A 21,556-nucleotide genomic window follows, 5' to 3' on the forward strand; every position below is an offset into this window, starting at 1 on the left:
TTTCAGAAAAATCAGGTCACGAGTCAGCTATACCAAATTTACATGTGCGAACACTGTGCCACTATTGGGTACTTTTTGCAAGACTATTTATATTACAATTTTTAACTTTCGTGAATGTGGTAAAGACATTCACCGTGTAAACAGTTTGGTATGCCAGTCTGCACGATTTCCAGTGACCCAGAGGTGCTTTCTTTCTTTTATTACATTAATTTAAAATCATTACCGATACTGATGAAAGAATATTTTCACAATACCACTAATTTTATGACTCCAATAATGCTATACATAAAAATAAATCTGATACTTACCCTCCTTAGGCATTCTGGCGTCAGCCAATATTTAATTTAATTCTTTGGTATAGTCAACCATATTAACGCTGTTCTAGTTTAGTACATATATCTGAGTAATATACTTGTTTGCAAGTGCACTTAAATATATACTGGAGTACTCCATGTATCAGTTACGTAACTGATATCTTTACTGGTAGTGATGGAATGCGAATTTAAATCCAAAAGTGTTCATGAGCCAGTATTACAATGTCATTACATCAGACCGACATTAACAATCTCCTAAAACCTGAAATCTTCACCTATTTTACACTGTTTGCTATTTTTTCTTTATTTCTCTGAACTGTTTGATGTGAAAACAGCTGTAACTCCATCCATCTTACCACAATACATCACCTTTCACTTTTTAAATAATGCCTATCTCCATTACTATATTCATTAAATTTATATTTTGTCCCACTTGATATCTGAACCGATTCAATAAACCAGTGTACAACAGTCTTTATTTTTGATAAAAAAACTTAAGAATGTGCTGTTACAGGAAGTGTTGCAACAAGGATACAATTTTTTGATAAATTGCTTGGTACATTACAGAAAGAACTTGGGTCAATTAAATCAATATATTTTCATTCATTCATTATCTGAGTATATATACTCAATTTATGTGACACTCCAGATGTCCATGAGTCAACAGTTTCAAATATTTAAAAGTGTCATTTTCTTATTTCTATGAATATTGCACCATGGCAAGACAGCACAAAACACAGTAAATTTAAAAAAGGAAATGAGCAAACAGAGGAAAAGTTTCTTTCCTAATCACTTCCTTTCACGAGTGCTAACATTAACACTGAAACATCTGCCAACCTTAAAACTGCTTTTTGAATGTTTTGCATTGTCTTATTGTCTCACTCCACACATCACATATCATTACAATCCAATCAAGTTGTCAGTGCTATGAAGGTGAAAGTGTTGGTGGTGGTACTGGCAGCAGCAGAAACAGCCTGGCACACCTAAAATTTCACACAATAGATTATGAGTTACATTTCATTTATTGTAAAACAAAATACTAAAACTAAGCCAGTGTCCCCAATATTGAACAATTACTCCAATAAAACTTAATACACCCTTACAACAATGCCATCATAAAAAAAATCAGTTGTGTAAACTATGTGAAATCATGGAATTTTACACAGCACTTCTGAAGTAGTAAATAATTTTATTCAGAAATAAATGATGAAATTTATTTACATGCCAGGACCATCAAAACCAAAACTATTGACAACAGTATAGTAAAAAAACTAATATATGGCACACTACTAAATTTACAAGAAGGTTTGATGGCTCTAATCACTATGGGACTTTCTGAGGTCATCAGTCCCCTAGACTTAGAACTACTTAAACCTAACTAACCTAAGGACATCACACATATCCATGCCTGAGGCAGGATTCGAACCTGCAACCATAGCACAAGAAGGTTCATTCAGATAGAACTTTTAGTAGCATCACCCCCATCCCCTTCAATTCCTGCAAGTACATAATTATGACCATTCTAATATTTCATGGTGGTCCTTGTTCCCATATTAATAATCACAATCAACGGCTTGAGTTTCAGATAAAACAGCCAATATAACTCAAATTATGAAGTACTACTACTAATTACATGATGCATACACTAAATTATGTTTACAACTCTACATAACTAAGCAGCACAGAGTAATAATAATGTGCTTTGGGCTCTCATAGAAATGAGCAGTTCATCAATGAAATTTAAAATTCGTATGGGTTTGGCAATTTATGCATCAAAGTAATTATTGCAGAATAAAAAACTGCCTCAAGCTTACAAATAAAAAAACTGCCTCAAGCTTACAAATAAAAAAACTGCCTCAAGCTTACAAATAAAAAAACTGCCTCAAGCTTACAAATAAAAAAACTGCCTCAAGCTTACAAATAAAAAAACTGCCTCAAGCTTACAAATAAAAAAACTGCCTCAAGCTTACAAATAAAAAAACTGCCTCAAGCTTACAAATAAAAAAACTGCCTCAAGCTTACAAATAAAAAAACTGCCTCAAGCTTACAAATAAAAAAACTGCCTCAAGCTTACAAATAAAAAAACTGCCTCAAGCTTACAAATAAAAAAACTGCCTCAAGCTTACAAATAAAAAAACTGCCTCAAGCTTACAAAAAAAAAACTGCCTCAAGCTTACAAAAAAAAAACTGCCTCAAGCTTACAAAAAAAAAACTGCCTCAAGCTTACAAAAAAAAAACTGCCTCAAGCTTACAAAAAAAAAACTGCCTCAAGCTTACAAAAAAAAAAACTGCCTCAAGCTTACAAAAAAAAAAACTGCCTCAAGCTTACAAAAAAAAAAACTGCCTCAAGCTTACAAAAAAAAAAACTGCCTCAAGCTTACAAAAAAAAAAACTGCCTCAAGCTTACAAAAAAAAAAACTGCCTCAAGCTTACAAAAAAAAAAACTGCCTCAAGCTTACAAAAAAAAAAACTGCCTCAAGCTTACAAAAAAAAACTGCCTCAAGCTTACAAAAAAAAACTGCCTCAAGCTTACAAAAAAAAACTGCCTCAAGCTTACAAAAAAAAACTGCCTCAAGCTTACAAAAAAAAACTGCCTCAAGCTTACAAAAAAAAACTGCCTCAAGCTTACAAAAAAAAACTGCCTCAAGCTTACAAAAAAAAACTGCCTCAAGCTTACAAAAAAAAACTGCCTCAAGCTTACAAAAAAAAACTGCCTCAAGCTTACAAAAAAAAAACTGCCTCAAGCTTACAAAAAAAAAACTGCCTCAAGCTTACAAAAAAAACTGCCTCAAGCTTACAAAAAAAAACTGCCTCAAGCTTACAAAAAAAAACTGCCTCAAGCTTACAAAAAAAACTGCCTCAAGCTTACAAAAAAAAACTGCCTCAAGCTTACAAAAAAAAACTGCCTCAAGCTTACAAAAAAAAACTGCCTCAAGCTTACAAAAAAAAACTGCCTCAAGCTTACAAAAAAAAACTGCCTCAAGCTTACAAAAAAAAACTGCCTCAAGCTTACAAAAAAAAACTGCCTCAAGCTTACAAAAAAAAACTGCCTCAAGCTTACAAAAAAAAACTGCCTCAAGCTTACAAAAAAAAACTGCCTCAAGCTTACAAAAAAAAACTGCCTCAAGCTTACAAAAAAAAACTGCCTCAAGCTTACAAAAAAAAACTGCCTCAAGCTTACAAAAAAAAACTGCCTCAAGCTTACAAAAAAAAACTGCCTCAAGCTTACAAAAAAAAACTGCCTCAAGCTTACAAAAAAAAACTGCCTCAAGCTTACAAAAAAAAACTGCCTCAAGCTTACAAAAAAAAACTGCCTCAAGCTTACAAAAAAAAACTGCCTCAAGCTTACAAAAAAAAACTGCCTCAAGCTTACAAAAAAAAACTGCCTCAAGCTTACAAAAAAAACTGCCTCAAGCTTACAAAAAAAAACTGCCTCAAGCTTACAAAAAAAAACTGCCTCAAGCTTACAAAAAAAAACTGCCTCAAGCTTACAAAAAAAAACTGCCTCAAGCTTACAAAAAAAAAACTGCCTCAAGCTTACAAAAAAAAACTGCCTCAAGCTTACAAAAAAAAACTGCCTCAAGCTTACAAAAAAAAAACTGCCTCAAGCTTACAAAAAAAAAACTGCCTCAAGCTTACAAAAAAAAACTGCCTCAAGCTTACAAAAAAAAAACTGCCTCAAGCTTACAAAAAAAAAACTGCCTCAAGCTTACAAAAAAAAAACTGCCTCAAGCTTACAAAAAAAAAACTGCCTCAAGCTTACAAAAAAAAAACTGCCTCAAGCTTACAAAAAAAAAACTGCCTCAAGCTTACAAAAACTGCCTGACATATTTTCACTCTTACATGCTCCAACTTTGATGCAAAATTTTTATTTAATTCCCAAATAGGCAATTCAGACCCCATGTCTGTTTATCTTGATATGCCGAACAGCACTACCGTAAATAATTTAGGGGTATGTAGCATGCAAATTTGTACATATGTGGTCCTGAAAAGTAGCAGTGCACAGTAATGCTGAGCATTATGGCTGATGGGACACAAGTTGCCACTGTTTGGGGTTTAGAATGAAAGACCCTTCCAAAGCAATAAAGCTACCCTGCTGGTATTATTTTAACACCTCACAAGGTTACACTTCACTTCAGTAACTTGCAATGGTATTCATTTCTACTCACAAGGTACTAGAAACTAAACACTCTCCAAACAGACCAACTGACTGCCATTCATCCTTTGCTGGTAGCCTAAAGGGCCTTATTTTCAATTAGTAAAACTCAAATTTCAAGCCAAACATGTTGCTTGGTAGCTCAGTGAATTCAAATTAAATAGTCAAGAGTCAATTCTCAGTTGGTCCAGGCATATTTTTGTTACTTATCAGTACTTTCACCTCTGGCAATGATTTGTTATGCAAAATAACCAAGTTCCAATGTGGCCTAGAATCCATATTAAACTGTAGATCCCTCTATAATGGGTGGGTAAGTCACTTCCAGAGATCAAAGGTCCGAAGACATATAGGACCAGACCTAGTAAAGCACTGAGATGGGAAAGCCAGTCTTTGGGTCCATGACAATTTACTTACAAAATAAGCTACACTAAAACATACTTGATACTTATACAAACCTGAGATCTGTCAAGTGTTCAGTATCTCCTGCCACCTCCGCCATAACCACCAGAACCGTAACCACCTTTCCCACCTGTAATATGAAAGAATTACCTTTCAAATGGCCAATACGGTTTAACACAAAATGAAGGAAGAAAAAAAAATTGTTACATGGATGTTACAGGCAAGCAGCCCACAGCAATTTACAGCATAAAACTGACCACAAAAAACAATTGCAGCTTTTTAATGTTAAATTTTTGCAACAAATGCATAAAATTCTGGACAGAATCCTTTAATTTTGTTTAAACGATAATCACTACCAGACAAACCCTGCAAAAGTTGTTCCTACATGTGAATCAGATAGTGATATATTTCTGATTTACTCCAAAATCCTAAAAGAATTCTTAAATTTGAAGATGTTTTATCTAACAGTCAATGAAAAAATAGTGATATATACAATGAGCCCAAAGGCATTCATAATTTAAACCCTTACAGCATTTAAATCCTTAAAAACATTAGTATTTGAACTGCTCCTAAGCTGTCAGTATGACTGAGGACACACACTTCCACACAGCAATGGCAAGATTTTACTCGGCAAGATTTTACTCTTGTCGAATACAGCAGCTTTGTAGTCAGTTTTATGTTCCTTCTTTTCATCATTAAAAGAAATTTAAAGATGGACACACACATATGAATGTATACACTTTAACAAAATGGGATATTGCCCAAAAATTCATAGCAGTTAAAAAATCAATCTTTAACGTGCCACGTTAACATGTGCTTGACACTTAACAAATACTACAAACCATAGTGCATATGTTTTGTAGCAACTTAATATGTAAACTGAAGCACTTTGAGACAACTCTTTATTGTCTTTAAATCCAACGTTTGTCACAAACAGAAAATCATAATTTTAACATGTGACCAGTTCAAAGTTAAATATGCTAAGGTTTATAATGTATCACCACACTTTTACACTGAATACGGACTTACGAGATCGATCTGCTGAGTATGGGCCTGGTCGACCACCTCCACCGCCACCACTACCCCTCATTGGTCCACCGCCATAACCACCACCACCACCGCCGCCGCCACCACCACCTCCTCTCTGGTATCCACCACCAAAGTCATCATCATCCCAGCCCCCTCCACCTCCATAGTTCCCACCACCTCCTTGGCTGTCCCAACCACCCCTACCCTGGTTATCCCATGGGCCATCTGAAAAGATAAATGTTCAAAGTAAACATTCAAAAATCCATATCTTAGTTTCTAAGAAAAAAAATAACATCAATCACCAAATCTGATTTTTATTTATTTTCAAAATATCTGCACTAGTAAAGCTTTAACTGACAAAGGATACTAATCAGTAGTTTTTAAGATTTAGGAAGTTCCCAACCAACTACAAGACTGTGGCACATACTGGAACAATTGATGCCTGCCATCTGGGTTCCAAGGACATTCTTGGATCATTCCAGCGACTTACAGAAGGCTGAGCCCAGCCTTCCGCATGTAGTTTCAACAAAGATCCAAATTTGCAGCACTGTCCCCAAAACTGATCATAGTCCTATGGTTCCAAGTCCAGTGGAAGGCCTGAACCAGATACTTCGAAAGTTCAATGACAAGCTTTGCTCCGACTTCCTGGGCTTGTGCATGGGATTGACAACTATAGGGTTCCCCTGAATGGGTTAGGTATGTACTACAATCACAGGCTGCGCACGTAACAGTTTTTGAAATTAGGCAACTCTCCATCCAATCTAGATAATAGCTGTACCCAGATGTTATCGGTGTAAGATTGGAAGAAATGCCTCCCAAGATTAGTGTATTAAAATTCTAATGGTAAACTGCCAATGAATTCACAACAAAGTGCCAGAGTTTGAAGTGCTTGTGAAAAGCAATGAAGCTCACATACTACTAAGTAGAGAAAGCTGGTTGAAAAACAAAATTGAGCAGCGAGATTTCTGGGGAAAATTTAAATGTATATCTACATGATAGGCTAATGGAAAACTGATGTGGAGTATTTGTCACAGTAGAAGAGAAATTCAAATCCACTGAGGTAGAAACCAAAGCTGCATGTGAGATTATTTGGATGAGACTCAGTACCAAGGTAGGCATGAAAGGATAATTGCATCCTTTTATCAGCCATTAGACTCATGTCCTGACATAATCAAAAACATCAGAAAAAACCTTGGTTCACTTACACATAAGTTTCCCAATCATACTGTAATTGTTGGAGACTAATCACCCAACAATTGGGAAAATTACAGTTTTGTTAGTGGTTGGCATGATAAGCCATCCTGTGAAACTGTACTTCTCTGAAAACTACCTAGAGCAGATAGTTAGGAATCCCAGTCATGAAGAAAATATATTGGATCTAATGGCAATAAACAGACCTGACAATCTGAGGATGCCTACATCGAAACTGGTATTAGTGACCATGTCACGGTTGTGGTAACAATTATCACCAAAGTAAAAAGGACAACCAAAACACAGGGCAGAAACATGTAGAGGAACTCTGTCCCAAATTTAAAAGAACAGTTGACCATGCAAAGTTTAAAAGAATATTTGACCAGACAGTGGACAGATATGTAGCCAATAGAACAGTTCATAAGGTGAGGGCACCTCCACTGTGAAGAAACTAGGAAAGAAACAGAGATTATTGCATAATAAGTGTAAAAGTGTAGGGTTGTAGATAGACTGTGAATGAAACTCATTTAGCTGTCAAGAGAGCAATGCGTGAAGCCTTGTCATAAGTACATTCATGTGGGAGTATAAAGTGAAATTTGTGACTGGATTAAGGGCTTTTTGGCAGGGAGGATGTAGCATGTTATCTTTGATGGAGAGTCATCGTCAGATGTAGAAATAACTTCAGGTATTCCCAGGGAAGTGTGTTGGGACCCTTGTTGTCCATGTTGTATGTTAATGACCTTGCACACAATATAAGAGTCAGGCTTTTTGCCAAGGCAGTTATCTACGATGAAGTACAGGGTGATTCAAAAAGAATACCACAACTTTAGGAATTAAAACTCTGCAACGACAAAAGGCAGAGCTAAGCACTATCTGTCGGCGAATTAAGGGAGCTATAAAGTTTCATTTAGTTGTACATTTGTTCGCTTGAGGCGCTGTTGACTAGGCGTCAGCATCAGTTGATGCTAAGATGGCGACCACTCAACAGAAAGCTTTTTGTGTTATTGAGTACGGCAGAAGTGAATCGACGACAGTTGTTCAGCGTGCATTTCGAACGAAGTATGGTGTTAAATTTCCTGATAGGTGGTGTATTAAACGTTAGTATAAACAGTTTACAGAGAATGGGTGATATGCTACAGAGAGTGTGGAACGAGCTGGAGTATCGGGTTGATATCGCTCGAGTGTCTGGAGGGGGCCATATTGAACATCTCTGAACTTGTTTTTGAGTGGAAAAAAAAAAACATTTTTAAATACTCTTTGTAATGATGTATAACAGGAGGTTATATTATGTTTCTTTCATTAAATACACATTTTTAAAGTTGTGGTATTCTTTTTGAATCACCCTGTGTTATCTGAAAGAAGCTGCATAAATATTCAGATATTAACAACATTTCAACATGGTGCAAAGATTGACTACTTGCTCTAGATGTTCAGAAATGTAAAATTTTGCACTTAAGCAAACAAAGAGACATAGTATCCTGTGACTATAATATCTATGAGTTACTGCTGGAATCGGCCAATACATACAAATACCTGGATGTAGCATTTTGCAAGGATATGAAATAGAACGACCACTTAGGTTCGGTCATGGGTAAAGCAGCTGGTAGACTTCAGTTTATACATATAATGTTGGGGAACTGCAATCAATCTACATAGGAGATTGCTTACAAATCACTCGGGCAACCGGTTCTAGAATATTGTGCAAATGTGTGGGACCTGTACCAAATAGGACTAATAGGGAATATTGAACGAATACACAGAAGGGCTGCACAAATTGACACATTTGTTTAATGCATGGGAGAGAGTTGGAGATACTGAAGGAACTGAACTGGGAGATTTTTGAAGAAAGACGTAAACCATCAAGAACTGGTTTTAAACGATTCCTCTACGGATATACTACAAACCCCTACATATCGCACACATAGCCATCATGAGGATAAGACAAGAATAATTCCTGCACGCACACACACATGTACTCACGCACAGTGCCAAACAATCACTCTTCCCACATTGCATACATGAATGAAACTGGCAGAAACCCTAATAAATAGTACATCTCATGGTGCTTTGTAGAGTGTAGATGTAGAAGTCTGAGAGTTATAGTCATCCTCACCATGATTCAGTGTTTGGAGGTAGGACAACTACTTGTGAATCCAAATAATGCCAAAGCAGCAGATGAATAGTGTGTGTGTGTGTGTGTGTGTGTGTGTGTGTGTAGAGAGAGAGAGAGAGAGAGAGAGAGAGAGAGAGAGAGAGATAGGGTGTGTGAAGGGGGGGGGGGGGGCACATTTAGCCCAGTATTGGGGCCAATTTCCGAAAATGAATCCAGTAATGTATATTCCTCTACTCTTTTTTGTGTCAAATATTCATAATTTATCTCTAGTTACAAAACAAAAATACAATTAAACTGTTTCCTTGAAAAGGTCAAACCAGCAGCATTTTAATAACTGACCCCTTAACACATATACCCTACAGTGAACTCTGAGCCAGTCCACGAGGGCTGGGCTAACAAAGTTAAATTATCAGTAGTCAGTTACAACTTAAAATTTTTTACTGTAAACAGTAGGAGCCACATACACTGATCAGGATTCAAGAAATGCCCATTTGCAATATCTAATAAATGTTTGTGCTCATTGTTGCCATGTTTCTGTTAACTCACTGAAGTTTTTTCTTGAGTAACGAAAATTTTTCTTTTTTTGGTAATGCTCTCAGATGATTTTAGATGCAAGATTTATACGAAAATATGGAACCATTTTCAAAACATACTTTGTAAACTTTGCTTCATTATAGGGACTAAAATAACTAATTCTGAAATATTCTCTACTGTAGTAAACAGTAGAAAGATCACTCAACAATTACCATGCAAAATAACAATATTTAATTACACAGTGGAATATAGCGAACCAACCACACCCGTGTATTACGGTGGCCATGAGCTGCTGCATGCTGCTATTGCTGATATTTTTATCACGATGCCCAACAGCTGGCAGCACTTTCGCATGATGAAAAGGTTGAACATTCACAAATGCGCATCTCAGGTTTCCACTGGGAAAAATATGTTACAAGCAAGACACTGTAAAAGTTAATGTACATAATTGTAGCCAGGGGGTCTGAAAGGGTTAATTTCATGAGCAAGAAATTTATCAAAACATTGTGATGATTGATGATTATTTGTTTAAAAGGACTAAATTACTGGGTCAGCAGACACTCCATTTCAGCACAGAAACATTTAGAAATGTAAAAAAAGAAAAAGTGGGGGACTTTGCTGTTCCAGCTACATAAAGAAGTCAAGAGTTTAAAAAGGGTGTTACAGTAGTTGTAACATGATAATTGAGAACCCAGGAAGCATCGTGAACGAGAGGATCTAAGGGCACAACAAGGTGAAGGAGGAAGAAAGTAACCTATAGTTGATGGGGGCCACACGCTGCAGAGGCAGCACCCCCACTTACGGCAATAGTGAGTCGCAAACCAGCGTTACATTTAGAACTGGTGCCTGAGGTACTACAGTTTCCTGTACATATTGGTTGCTGAGAGTCTAACCTATCTAGAGCTGAAGAAGTCCCAGAGATAGGAAACTCTGGATAAAAATGGGTAAACTGCCCCAGAAACCCCCACTCGTGCAGTGTAGAATGGACATGATGGCGTCAGGTGCTTCTGTATGTCAAGGAGCACAGGGATCTGATGTCTGCGATGCACAGAAGCATTGTGCACTGCAGATTCCAGGTGAATCAAGTGATCTGTGATGGATCAGAAGGACCGAAAGTCACTTTGAAATTGCGATATATGCCCTCCAGCTCCAAGGAACCAACAAAGACAGCGGCTGATCATTCGTTCGAATAACTTACACAGCCCACTCAGAGATAAGGCCAGTAGATAGTTAAAATATGCGGATCCTTCCTCAGTTTCAGGACAAGAATAACAATACCTTGTTGCCATTGAGAGGCAAATTCTCCTTCCCACAAAATATGATTAAAAAGTCTGAGGATATATTGTATAATGTAGGCATGTAATATGTCTGAGCACTCAGTTGTGGATTCTGTAAGGTCCAAGGGCTTTATCTTCATACTCTGCCAAAGCACTGCGAAACTCCCACTCACTAAAAGGAGCATTGTGTGATAGAGCCATGTGCAAGGACAGATAGATAGGTGGCAGTGAGGTGTTCCCAGGTCACAAAACAAGGAGCATTAATTACTGCAAGCAGACACTTCAGCAAAGTGAACCTCAAAACAGTTGGTAAATCCACGAATCAGTGCAGATGTTACCACTGACAAGGATGCCAGATGGTGAATGGGCACAAATGTGGCAGAGTTCAGTCCACACTCGGGACGGTGGGGTATGAGATTGCAAAAATTATAAATATTACTCCCAACACTTCATTTTCCTTTTCTTTATAAAAACTGCACTTTTGCCTCGAGTCTCTTGAATGCTATTAATTATCCATTGAAGGATGGCACTTGCGTAGTTCAAGGGTCCTGCAGCATTCCCTAATATCTGTGGCTACATCTTCAGATCATCATGGTACTGGCAGTCATCGGAGGAGTAGGCTATCATTTTTGCTGCGGGATGAATAATAGTATCAATAGTATCTTGTACCACTTTGTCAATATCCATCACACAACTGGCTACAAAAGCAACGGTAGAGGAGAAAGCCTGCCAGATAGCTTTCCAAAGTGATCAACGTGGAGCATATTGCAGATGTCTGAGTGGTGAGGGAGAGAATGACAGGAAAATGGTCGCAGTCACAAATATCGCCACAGACATGCCACTGAACCAGAGATAAGATACGTGGGCTGCAAACTGTGAGATCAACAGATGATTATGTCCCGCAAGCTGCACTGAAATGTGTTGCAGTTCCAGGGTTGCATAAGCATACACCCAATTCTTAAAGGAGGTGTTCTAGTACCCAGCCTCCGAGGCAAGTGTCGTCACCGCACAGACTTTGATTTCTGTGAAGATTCAAGTCTCAAGTAAGAGGAATGGGGATGGTAACTGTTCCATGAAGTAACAGCTCGTGGCAATGAACTGGTCCATCTGGGGATATATAAACATTACAACTGTCGTCCAAACTGACAGACACTAATGGCCATGGCTCTAGTTCAGTGGTAAGGGACTCCTGCTCACTGAAAATATCAGTTTATAAGGGTAAAAACCCCACTGGACACTCAACATTAATGCAACTGGTACAGTATGGTTTGCAGTTTTTTGAGCAGGTAGGTGTGTTGCCCTAAACCATGTTTCCTGTAGTGCTACACCAATTACAGAATATGTACCCAGTCGACCTTTGCAGGTATGTGGACAGAACTCCCACAGCCTCAGAAAATATTTTACCTTTCTGCTTACCCTCGAGAGACTGATTTCTGTGAAGATTTCCCCACTTTATCTTCCGGGAGATGCAAGGACCACACTTTTCGTCTGCTCACAGACTGACTGCTGGTCATTGTCCCGAGTGTGGGCACTTTGACAGGTGTCTTCGTCCCTGACAACACCAGAAGATGACTAGGCTTCTCTGGCCACACTGAGGGTGTGGGAACCACCAGTGCTACAAGAGTATAGGGTGTGGAAGCTGACACTCTCCCCCAACTGTGGGGTAGGCCCTGGAATAAGACCAGGCCAGGAGATGCCTCGCGAGACCTTGTAATTGACAGGTGGTAAAATGTTTTATACATCAATTTCAATTTTCCCCCCATGAATCATAGACCTTGCCGTTGGTGGGGAGGCTGGCGTGCCTCAGCGATACAGATAGCCTTACCATAGGTGCAACCACAACAGAGGGATATCTGTTGAGAGGCCAGACAAATGTGTGGTTCCTGAAGAGAGGCAGCAGACTTTTCAGTAGTTGCAAGGGCAACAGTCTGGATGATTGACTGATCTGGCCTTTTAACACTAACCAAAACAGCCTTGCTGTGCTGGTACTGCGAATGGCTGAAAGCAAGGGGAAACTACAACCATAATTTTTCCCCGAGGGCATGCAGCTTTACCGTATGGTTAAATGATGATTGCAACCTCTTGGGTAAAATATTCCAGAGGTAAAATAGTCCCCCATTCGGATCTCCGGGCAGGGACTACTCAGGAGAACGTCGTTATCAGGAGAAAGAAAACTGGCGTTCTACGGATCGGAGCATGGAATGTCAGATCCCTTAATCAGGCAGGTAGATCAGAAAATTTAAAAAGGGAAAATGATAGGTTAAAGATAGATGTAGTGGGAATTAGCAAAGTTCGGTGGCAGGAGGCACAAGACTTTTGGTCAAGTGAATACAGGGTTATAAATACAAAATCAAATATGGGTAATGCAGGAGTAGGTTTAATAATTAATAAAAAAAATAGGAGTGCAGGTAAGTTACTACAAACAGCATAGTGAACACATTATTGTTGCCAAGACAAGACACCAAGCCCACGCCTACTACAGTAGTACAAGTTTATATGCCAACTAGCTCTGCAGATGACAAAAGAAATTGATGAAATTTATGATGAGATAAAAGAAATTATTCAGATAGTGAAGGGAGACGAAAATTTAATAGTCATGGTGACGAATTCGATAGTAGGAAAAGGAAGAGAAGGAAATGTAGTAGGTGAATATGGATTGGGGGTAAGAAATGAAACAGGAAGCCACCTGGTAGAATTCTGCACAGAGTACAACTTAATCATAGCTAACATTTGGTTCAAGAATCATAAAAGAAGGTTGTATACATGGAAGAACCCTGAGATACTGAAAGGTTTCAGATAGATTATATAAGACAGATTTAGGAACCAGGTTTCAAATTGTAGGACATTTCCAGGGGCAGATGTGGACTCTGACCACAATCTATTGGTTATGAACTGTAGATTAAAACAAGAAACTGCACAAAGGTAGGAATTTAAGGAGATGGGACCTTGATAAACTGATTAAACCAGAGGTTGTAGAGAGTTTGAGCAGGAGCATAAGGGAACAATTGACAAGAATGGGGGAAAGAAATACAGTAGAAGAAGAATGGGTAGCTTTGAGGGATGAAGTAGTGAAGGCAGCAGGGGATCAAGTAGGTAAAAAGATGAGGGCTATCAGAAATCCTTGAGTAACAGAAGAAATATTGAATTTAATTGATGAAAGGAGAAAATATACAAATGCTGTCAATGAAGTAGGCAAAAAGGAGTACAAATGTCTCAAAAATGAGATTGACAGGAAGTGCAAAATGACTAAGCAGACATGGCTAGAGGACAAATTTAAGGATGTAGAGGCTTATCTCACTATGGTTAAGATAGATACTGCCTACAGGAAAATTAAAGAGACCTTTGGGGAAGAGAGAACCACTTGTATGAATATCAAGAGCTCAGATGGAAACCCAGTTCTAAGCAAAGAAGGGAAAGCAGAAAGGTGGAAGGAGTATATAGAGGGTCTATACAAGGGTGATATACTTGAGGATAATATTATAGAAATGGAAGATGAAATAGGAGATATGATACCAAGTGAAGAGTTTGACAGAGCACTGAAGGACCTAAGTCAAAACAAGGCCCTGGAGTAGACACATTCCATCAGAACTACTGATAGCCTTGGGAGAGCCAGTCCTGACAAAACTAACATCTGGTGAGCAAAATGTATGAGACAGGCAAAATACCCTCAGACTTCTAGAAGAATATAATAATTCCAATCCCAAAGAAAGCAGGTGTTGAGACATGTGAAAATTACCAAACTATCAGTTTAATAAGTCACAGCTGCAAAATACTAATGCAAATTCTTTACAGATGAATGGAAAAACTAGTGGAAGCCAACTTCAGGGGAAGACCAGTTTGGATTCTGTAGAAGTGTTGGAACATGTGAGGCAATACTGACCCTACAGCTTATCTTAGAAGCTAGATTAAGAAAAGGCAAACCTACATTTCTAGCATTTGTAGACTTGGAGAAAGCCTTTGACGATGTTGACTGGAATACTCTTTCAAATTCTGAAGGTGTCAGGAGTAAAATATAGGGAGCAAAAGGCTATTTACAATTTGTACAGAATCCAGATGGCAGTTGTAAGGGACGAGGGGCATGAAAGGGAAGCAGTGGATGGGAAGGGAATGAGACAGAGCAAAGTAGAGAGGATATAAAATATAGACTGACAATGGCAAAGAAAGCGTTACTGAAGAGAAATTTGTTAACATTGAATATAGATTTAAGTGTCAGCACATCATTTCTGAAAGTATAGAGTGTGGCCATGTATGGAAGTTTGGACAAGAAGAGAATAGAAGCTTTCGAAATGTGCTACAGAAGAATGCTGAAGATTAGATGGGTAAATCACGAAACTAATGAGGCAGTGTTGAACAGAATTGGGGAGAAGATGAGTTTGTGGCACAACTTCACTAGAAGAAGTGATCAGTTGGTAGGACATGTTCTGAGGCATCAAGGGATCACCAATTTAGTAATGGAGGGCAGCGTGGAGGGTAAAAATCAGAGGGAGACCAAGAGATGAATACACTAAGCAGCTTCAGAAGGATGTAGGTTGCAGAATGTACTGGGAGATGAAGCAGTCTGCACAGGATAGAGTAGCATGGAGAGCTTCATCAAACCAGTCTCAGGACTGAAGACCACAACAACAATTTTATCCTCTCTTAAACACTGAGCATTGCAGTGAATGAGGAGGGTGCGGTTCGAGACAGATGACACATTGAGGGGGTTGGTCACCAAGGGCTGCCCTCATGAGATGCTGATCTAGATGTCCGACAGGTAGCCTCGTTAATGCTCCAGGACATGTGTCTGAACCACTAGCAGCTGAAACAGCTCATCGGTGGAGGAAAATAAGGCCTGAAATCACACCTATAAACCATGACCTTAACCTTCTCACACAAAATGTTGCCATCAAAGGCTAGGATAAAATCTCCAGTGTCCATTGTATTATCTTTGGCTTCCTTGTGGATGTGGGGAACAGAACAGGCACTACACCGCACTGGATTAGTACACATCTCATCATCAGTTTGCAGCATTTGGTCCTGGTGGAAGGTAACATCGAATTCTATTGAGCTTGTTATGAGGATAAATGGTGACTGGTACATTTATCTTTAAACATGCCTGAAGTGCAGGCGATTGGTTGGCATGATGTTTTGATCAGCAAAGATTCATTTCTTATCTTTTCTATTGCTGCAACCTCCCCAAACCAATCTTCCATATTTTCAATGAAAAAGAGTGGCTTTGTTGTAGCAAAAGATCTGTCATCAGTTTGGAAACGTACCAAGAACTCAGCAAATTTTTCACTTCCATTTCTCCTTATCTGGCTCTCATCTAGAGAAACTGAGAATGTAGTAAATACCGTAGTATGGTAAACCTCTCCTTAAAGCCACTGTTCCTGACTGCTGGGATGTTTGTGCTGGCAAGGCTACCAGTAAGTTTGATCCATGTCATTGCAGACCACCCATCCCAAAACCAATCACTGCAATCGGAGGCTCTCCCTATGGGTAACAACCTGCCAGGGCAAAGGCTACCTGCCTCAGTAGCTGTTGTCCCGCGTCCCGGTAACTTGAAGCTTAGAGGCATCAATGCCTTGGCCGACAGAGAGAAGTTACGGGTCTGGCATCGGCAGTGAGATTCCTGTGTTGTCGGAGGGCTACCACCGAGAGGCTACATGACAACCCCACTGCTACTAACTCGCTACTGTGCTGGATTTCAGGTGCAGCGAAATATCTACTTGAATGGTAGGTGCAAAAGACAACAGCACACAGTGGAGTTTTTTTATTTTTCCTGTGGCTAACTGAAGGGTAAAAAGTCCAAATTTAAGGATGCAATCGGCTGAGCATGTGTCATCTGCTAAAAGGGAAGATATACCAGGCGACAGCTGTAAACGGGTGCACAGCAGATTAAAATAGGAGCACTGAAGTAAAAGGTGTCTCACCATCCTCAATTGAGATCAGTGTGGACAAAGTGGGGGAGGATCACCACTTGAAAGATGTCTATGGCTAGAAAGACAGTGCCCAATCCAGAGTCTAGTTAAAATTCCTCCTCCCGACAAGGAGACCGGGAGGAAGAGGTCCAAGCACAGGGAAGAGGTTTGATGTCCCGTAATTTATTGGGATGGGCAGATCAATGTGTATGCCATAAAAGAGCAACACAACATAAAACACTCTGTAGATCAGCAAAGAGAACCATGCAAACAGTGTGCCGAGCACGAGAGACTGCAGCCTTTGCTGCTCTATCAGCTGACTCGTTTCTGCAGATAAGACACGCTGGGATCCAGAGGAATGCCATGGAGATGCCCCCAAGTGGAGCATGTGGAGGCAGTCCTGAATCCAGTGGATCAGAGGGTACACAGGATAAAGAGACTGGAAGTTGAAAAGAAAACTGAGCAAACCCAAGCATATAATATACTGAATCCACTTATGGTGACTGATGTATTAGACAGCCTGGAGAACAGCATAAAGCACCACAGTAAAAACCAAACACTGGTCGGGAAGCCAAAATCTAACAGGGGTGTCGCCAACAATATATGCACTCCCATATATGCAGTCTTCGAGCAGTCAGTATAAATAAACGTGGCATACTCCATTTGTGTGCATAGAGCAGCAAATGCCCAACAAACTATAGGGAGGTGGGTTACTACCCTCGGGAAGCTGACAAAGGTCACGGAGAAGGCACGTCCAGGGGAGAAGCCAAGGTGGTGTCGTACCACCATCTGTCAAGAAAGTTTTAAGATAATGGAAGGAAAGGTAATGTAGCAGCTGACATAAGCGGATTCCCGGTGGTGGTGGTGGTGGTAGTAGTAGTAGAGACGAAAGGTGGCCTGCATACCCTTTAGGGTGTCGAAAAAAAGGGGCATGGGTCAGATGAGTAGGCATGGAAGACATGACTAGCATAACGACTCACACGGACAGCTCGCCGATTGGACAGTGGACGTTCAGCAGTCTCAGCGTAAAGGCTCTCCACGGGGCTGGTGTAAAAAGCTACAGACACTAAATGCAATCCACAGTGATGGACAGAGTCTTGGTGCCGAAGAATAAACGGCCGGGCAGAAGAGTGAACTAAGCTTGTATAGTCCAATTTCGAGCTCAATAAGGTGTGATATAGGCAGAGGAGGACCACTCGGCCCAATCCCCAGGAGTTACCACTCAGAACACTGAGGGTATCGAGGGATCGTAGACAGCAAGCCGAAAGATATGAAACATGGGAAGACCAGCACAGTTTTCTGTCCAACATCCGCAAACGGAAGGTCAACAGGGCCTAGATGTAGGGACAGCAGATAAAACTCTGGATGACGCCCAAAGTTTACACAAACGGTCTTACTGGGTGAAAAATCTAGAGCTGGTTTCGATGCTCCACAAGTGGAGGCAATCCATGAAGATGTCATTCAAGGAGTTTGGTCCGCTGAGAGCTGTAGCAGATTGTAAAATCTGCAACAAAGAGGGAGCCCGAAACATCGGGAAGGAGACAATCCATAATTGGATTTACGGCGATGGCAAACAGTACAACACTTAGCACGGAGTCCTGGGGCATCCTGTTTTCTTGGGAGAAAGTACGGGAGAGAGTAGTGTTCACCTGCACCTTAAATGTGCACTCTAACATAAATTCACGGATGAAAAGGGATAGCCAACCTCGAAAGCCCCCTAGAGAACAGTGTATGGAGGATGCCTGTCCTGTAACAGGTCTCGTATGCCCTCTACAGATCAAAAAATATACCTAGCGTTTGGCATTTCCTGAGAAAATTGTTCATGATATAAGGGGAGAGAGCAACAAGATGGTCAACTGCGGAACGATGCTTTCGGAAACTGCATTGGGCACGTGTTAAAAGGTTTTGGGACTCCAGCCACCATCACAAACCCGCAATTTACCATATACTCCGAAACTTTACATACACTACTCTTGAGAGATATTGGGCAATAGCTAGATGGGAGATGTTTGTCCTTTCCAGGTTTCAGAACAGGAATGCAATAGTTTCCCAACATCATCTGGGAAAGGCACTGTCGGGTCAAATTCGATTATAAAGGCGAAGGAGGTAACGCAGACTACAGTATGATAAATGCAACATCATTTGGACGTGGATGCCATCCGGTCCTGGTGCGGAAGAGCAAAAGGAAGAGTGCGTGTTGGAGTTTCCACATAGAGAAAAAAGTATTATAGCTTTCACTATTTTGAAAGGAGAAAGAAAGAGGTCCACTTCCGCTACTCATTTCTTCAGGAGAAAGGCTGGTGGGTAATTTGGAGAGCTTGAATCTCAGCAGTGTGTTAAAGCATTGAGTTATAATTGCGTCTGGGTCCACTAAGGTATCTTGTGCGACAGTTAACCCAGAGATTGGGTAGAAACTAGACATGCCAAATATCCATCGAATTCGACTCCAAACTACAGATGAGGGAGTGAAGGTGGTAAAGGAGCTGGGAAAGAAGTGCCAGCTTGCCCACTTGCTACAGCGTATAATGCAACAGCATCACGCATGTTGCTGCTTTTAGCAGATACAGTTGGCCAACGTAGGTTGACGGCGGAAAATGAGAAGAGCACGTCTCCGCTCGCGTATGCGTCACAGCACATCTTGTTCCACCAAGGAACTGGAGTGCGCCAGGGCAAAGGAGAGGTACGAGGTTTGACCATTCTACAACTGTAGAATAACTTCTGTAGCATGAGTGGCCTGATCATCGATGCTAGGAAATTGACGGTCATTAAATTTTGTTAAAGAGGAGAAAAGTGTCCAATTGGCTGGGGACAACGGCCAGCATCTTGGGTGCCTGATGGCAGTTGTGGCTGTAATCTAAGGACACATGGAAAATGGTCACTTGAGTGTGTATCAGTAAGAGCAAACCATTTAAAGTGCCGAGCTAGCTGAACAGTCCCCGACCAAAAGGTCCAAGTGAGAATGGGTTGACTTGGAGGCAGACAAAAATGTAGGTTCCCCAGTGTTGAGGCAAACAAGATTCACTTTGTGGAAGAGGGTAGGTTCCCCAGTGTTGAGGCAAACAAGATTCACTTTGTGGAAGAGGTCAATCCATAGGGAGCCTCTCTGACACGGAAACCCCCAAAGTGGGTGGTGGGCGTTGAAGTCTCCAATCAGCAAATGGGGGGGGGGGGGGGCTGACCAAGATCAGCTCTTGCCAGTGGTGTGGGTGATGGAACGTACATGGTACAAAGAGAGAAAGATGTATCCAGAAAGGGAAAAATGTACAGCAACAGCTTGGAAGGAACTGTGTAAGGGGATTGGGTGATAATGGATGGTACAATGGAGAAGAATCAAGTCCGTGCGCTGGAGTGCCATCAACAGCGGGGAGATCAAACTGGACTGACTGGAAATGAGGGAAGAGAAAGCAATCATGGGGATGTAGCTTTGTTTCCTGAAGACAGAAGATGATTGGGGAGTAGGATAAGAGGATCGACAATTCATCCCGATTGGAGCCAATTCCACAGATATTCCCATATTGACATATGGTAGATGGAAAAGGGAAAAATCTCGTCCTGGTTGCCACCAACTCAGCAACCGCTGAGAGCCGGTGGCAGACAGCGTGGAACGGCATTCAGCCAGAGGCAGAAGATCCTGACTCGTACACTGTTCGGGGGAGGTGGGGGGGCAGTTCCTGCCGCCAGTGATCAGCTGGTTGATCGGCTGCCAGCTGTGCATCTCAGTGACATGCAAGATGGCCAAGGGCAGCTATTGCTGGGTGGCGCTGTAGAAGAGAGATGCCGTGGCGGAGAAGGAGAGGAAGTTTGTTTCTCATGAGCCTTCTTGGAAGCAGGGCACTGAGATTAGGGAGGAGTCAATGGTTGTGAGGTCTGGGTATGTAAAAAATCTTCACGAGTAGGCTCTTTCTTGGGAGTCTGACCAATTTTGGGAACCGTGATTTAGCAGGATCTGACGAAGGTTGAGCCTTAGAGTGAGCTGGTGATAGTGCGGAGGCTGAAGGGGTGGTCTTTGGGCTGGCCTATCTGGCAACCGTGGCACTAAAGGTGAGATTGCAAGTCTGCGTGGCTACCTCCTTAGTAACTAAGAAGGCAAGGACAGTGCTACATTTACCCACCAGGAGCACAAGAGCACACGGGCAAATAACTTGCAAGCTGCGAAAGTTCACACCCTTTCCTTCACTCCAATTTCCTAATAATTCGTCCCTGTTTAAAAATAGGACAGACTCTAAAGGCTGTATTAGAACACTACTGGCTGGTATGATTAAAACTGCTGACACTGATAACAATGCGTAGGATTGGGAATACAAGGGTGAACAGAAATTCTCATATCTCGCTTCAATGTTCAATGGACGTTGAACTCTGTCAAATGTCAAGAAGAGAGTACCCTATTCATGACCATGTATGGCCGTAACGCCGTGATTTTAAATGTCCTCATTGGATAATCCATCAAGTGATCTTGTATAAACCACTGCGTGATGAGTTTAAAGTATGGTTTACTTCCACCCGGACAGGAACGTGTGTAGCAGTGTAGTTTAAAGCAATTTATGTGCCTGGAGGGCACTGTGTTTTTAACAACAAGGTGCCATTTCATAATCGCGAACAAGGCTCTACAAGACCTGCAATTGGGTCAACACCTTTATGAATAA

General features: G+C 40.7%; 1 protein-coding gene across 2 annotated transcripts in view; it reads right to left on the reverse strand.

Annotated features, from left to right (window-relative positions):
• Positions 1–768: 768 nt before the first annotated feature.
• LOC126092100 (heterogeneous nuclear ribonucleoprotein A1, A2/B1 homolog) overlaps positions 769–21,556 on the reverse strand; it is a 58,205-nt gene continuing 37,417 nt past the window's right edge. Inside the window, exons 5-7 of one of the 2 annotated variants that reach the window (XM_049907526.1) lie at positions 5,899–6,123; positions 4,926–4,990; positions 769–1,297 (exon numbers count right to left, since the gene is read on the reverse strand). In XM_049907526.1, coding sequence (XP_049763483.1) covers positions 4,944–4,990; positions 5,899–6,123 — 272 coding nt within the window. In that variant the 3' untranslated portion in view covers positions 769–1,297; positions 4,926–4,943. Of the gene's footprint in view, positions 1,298–4,925; positions 5,000–5,898; positions 6,124–21,556 lie in introns of both variants that reach the window. The other variant, XM_049907525.1, reaches the window with a different exon arrangement.

Source organism: Schistocerca cancellata, chromosome 7, assembly GCF_023864275.1.
Source record: "Schistocerca cancellata isolate TAMUIC-IGC-003103 chromosome 7, iqSchCanc2.1, whole genome shotgun sequence".
NCBI lineage: Eukaryota > Metazoa > Arthropoda > Insecta > Orthoptera > Acrididae > Schistocerca > Schistocerca cancellata.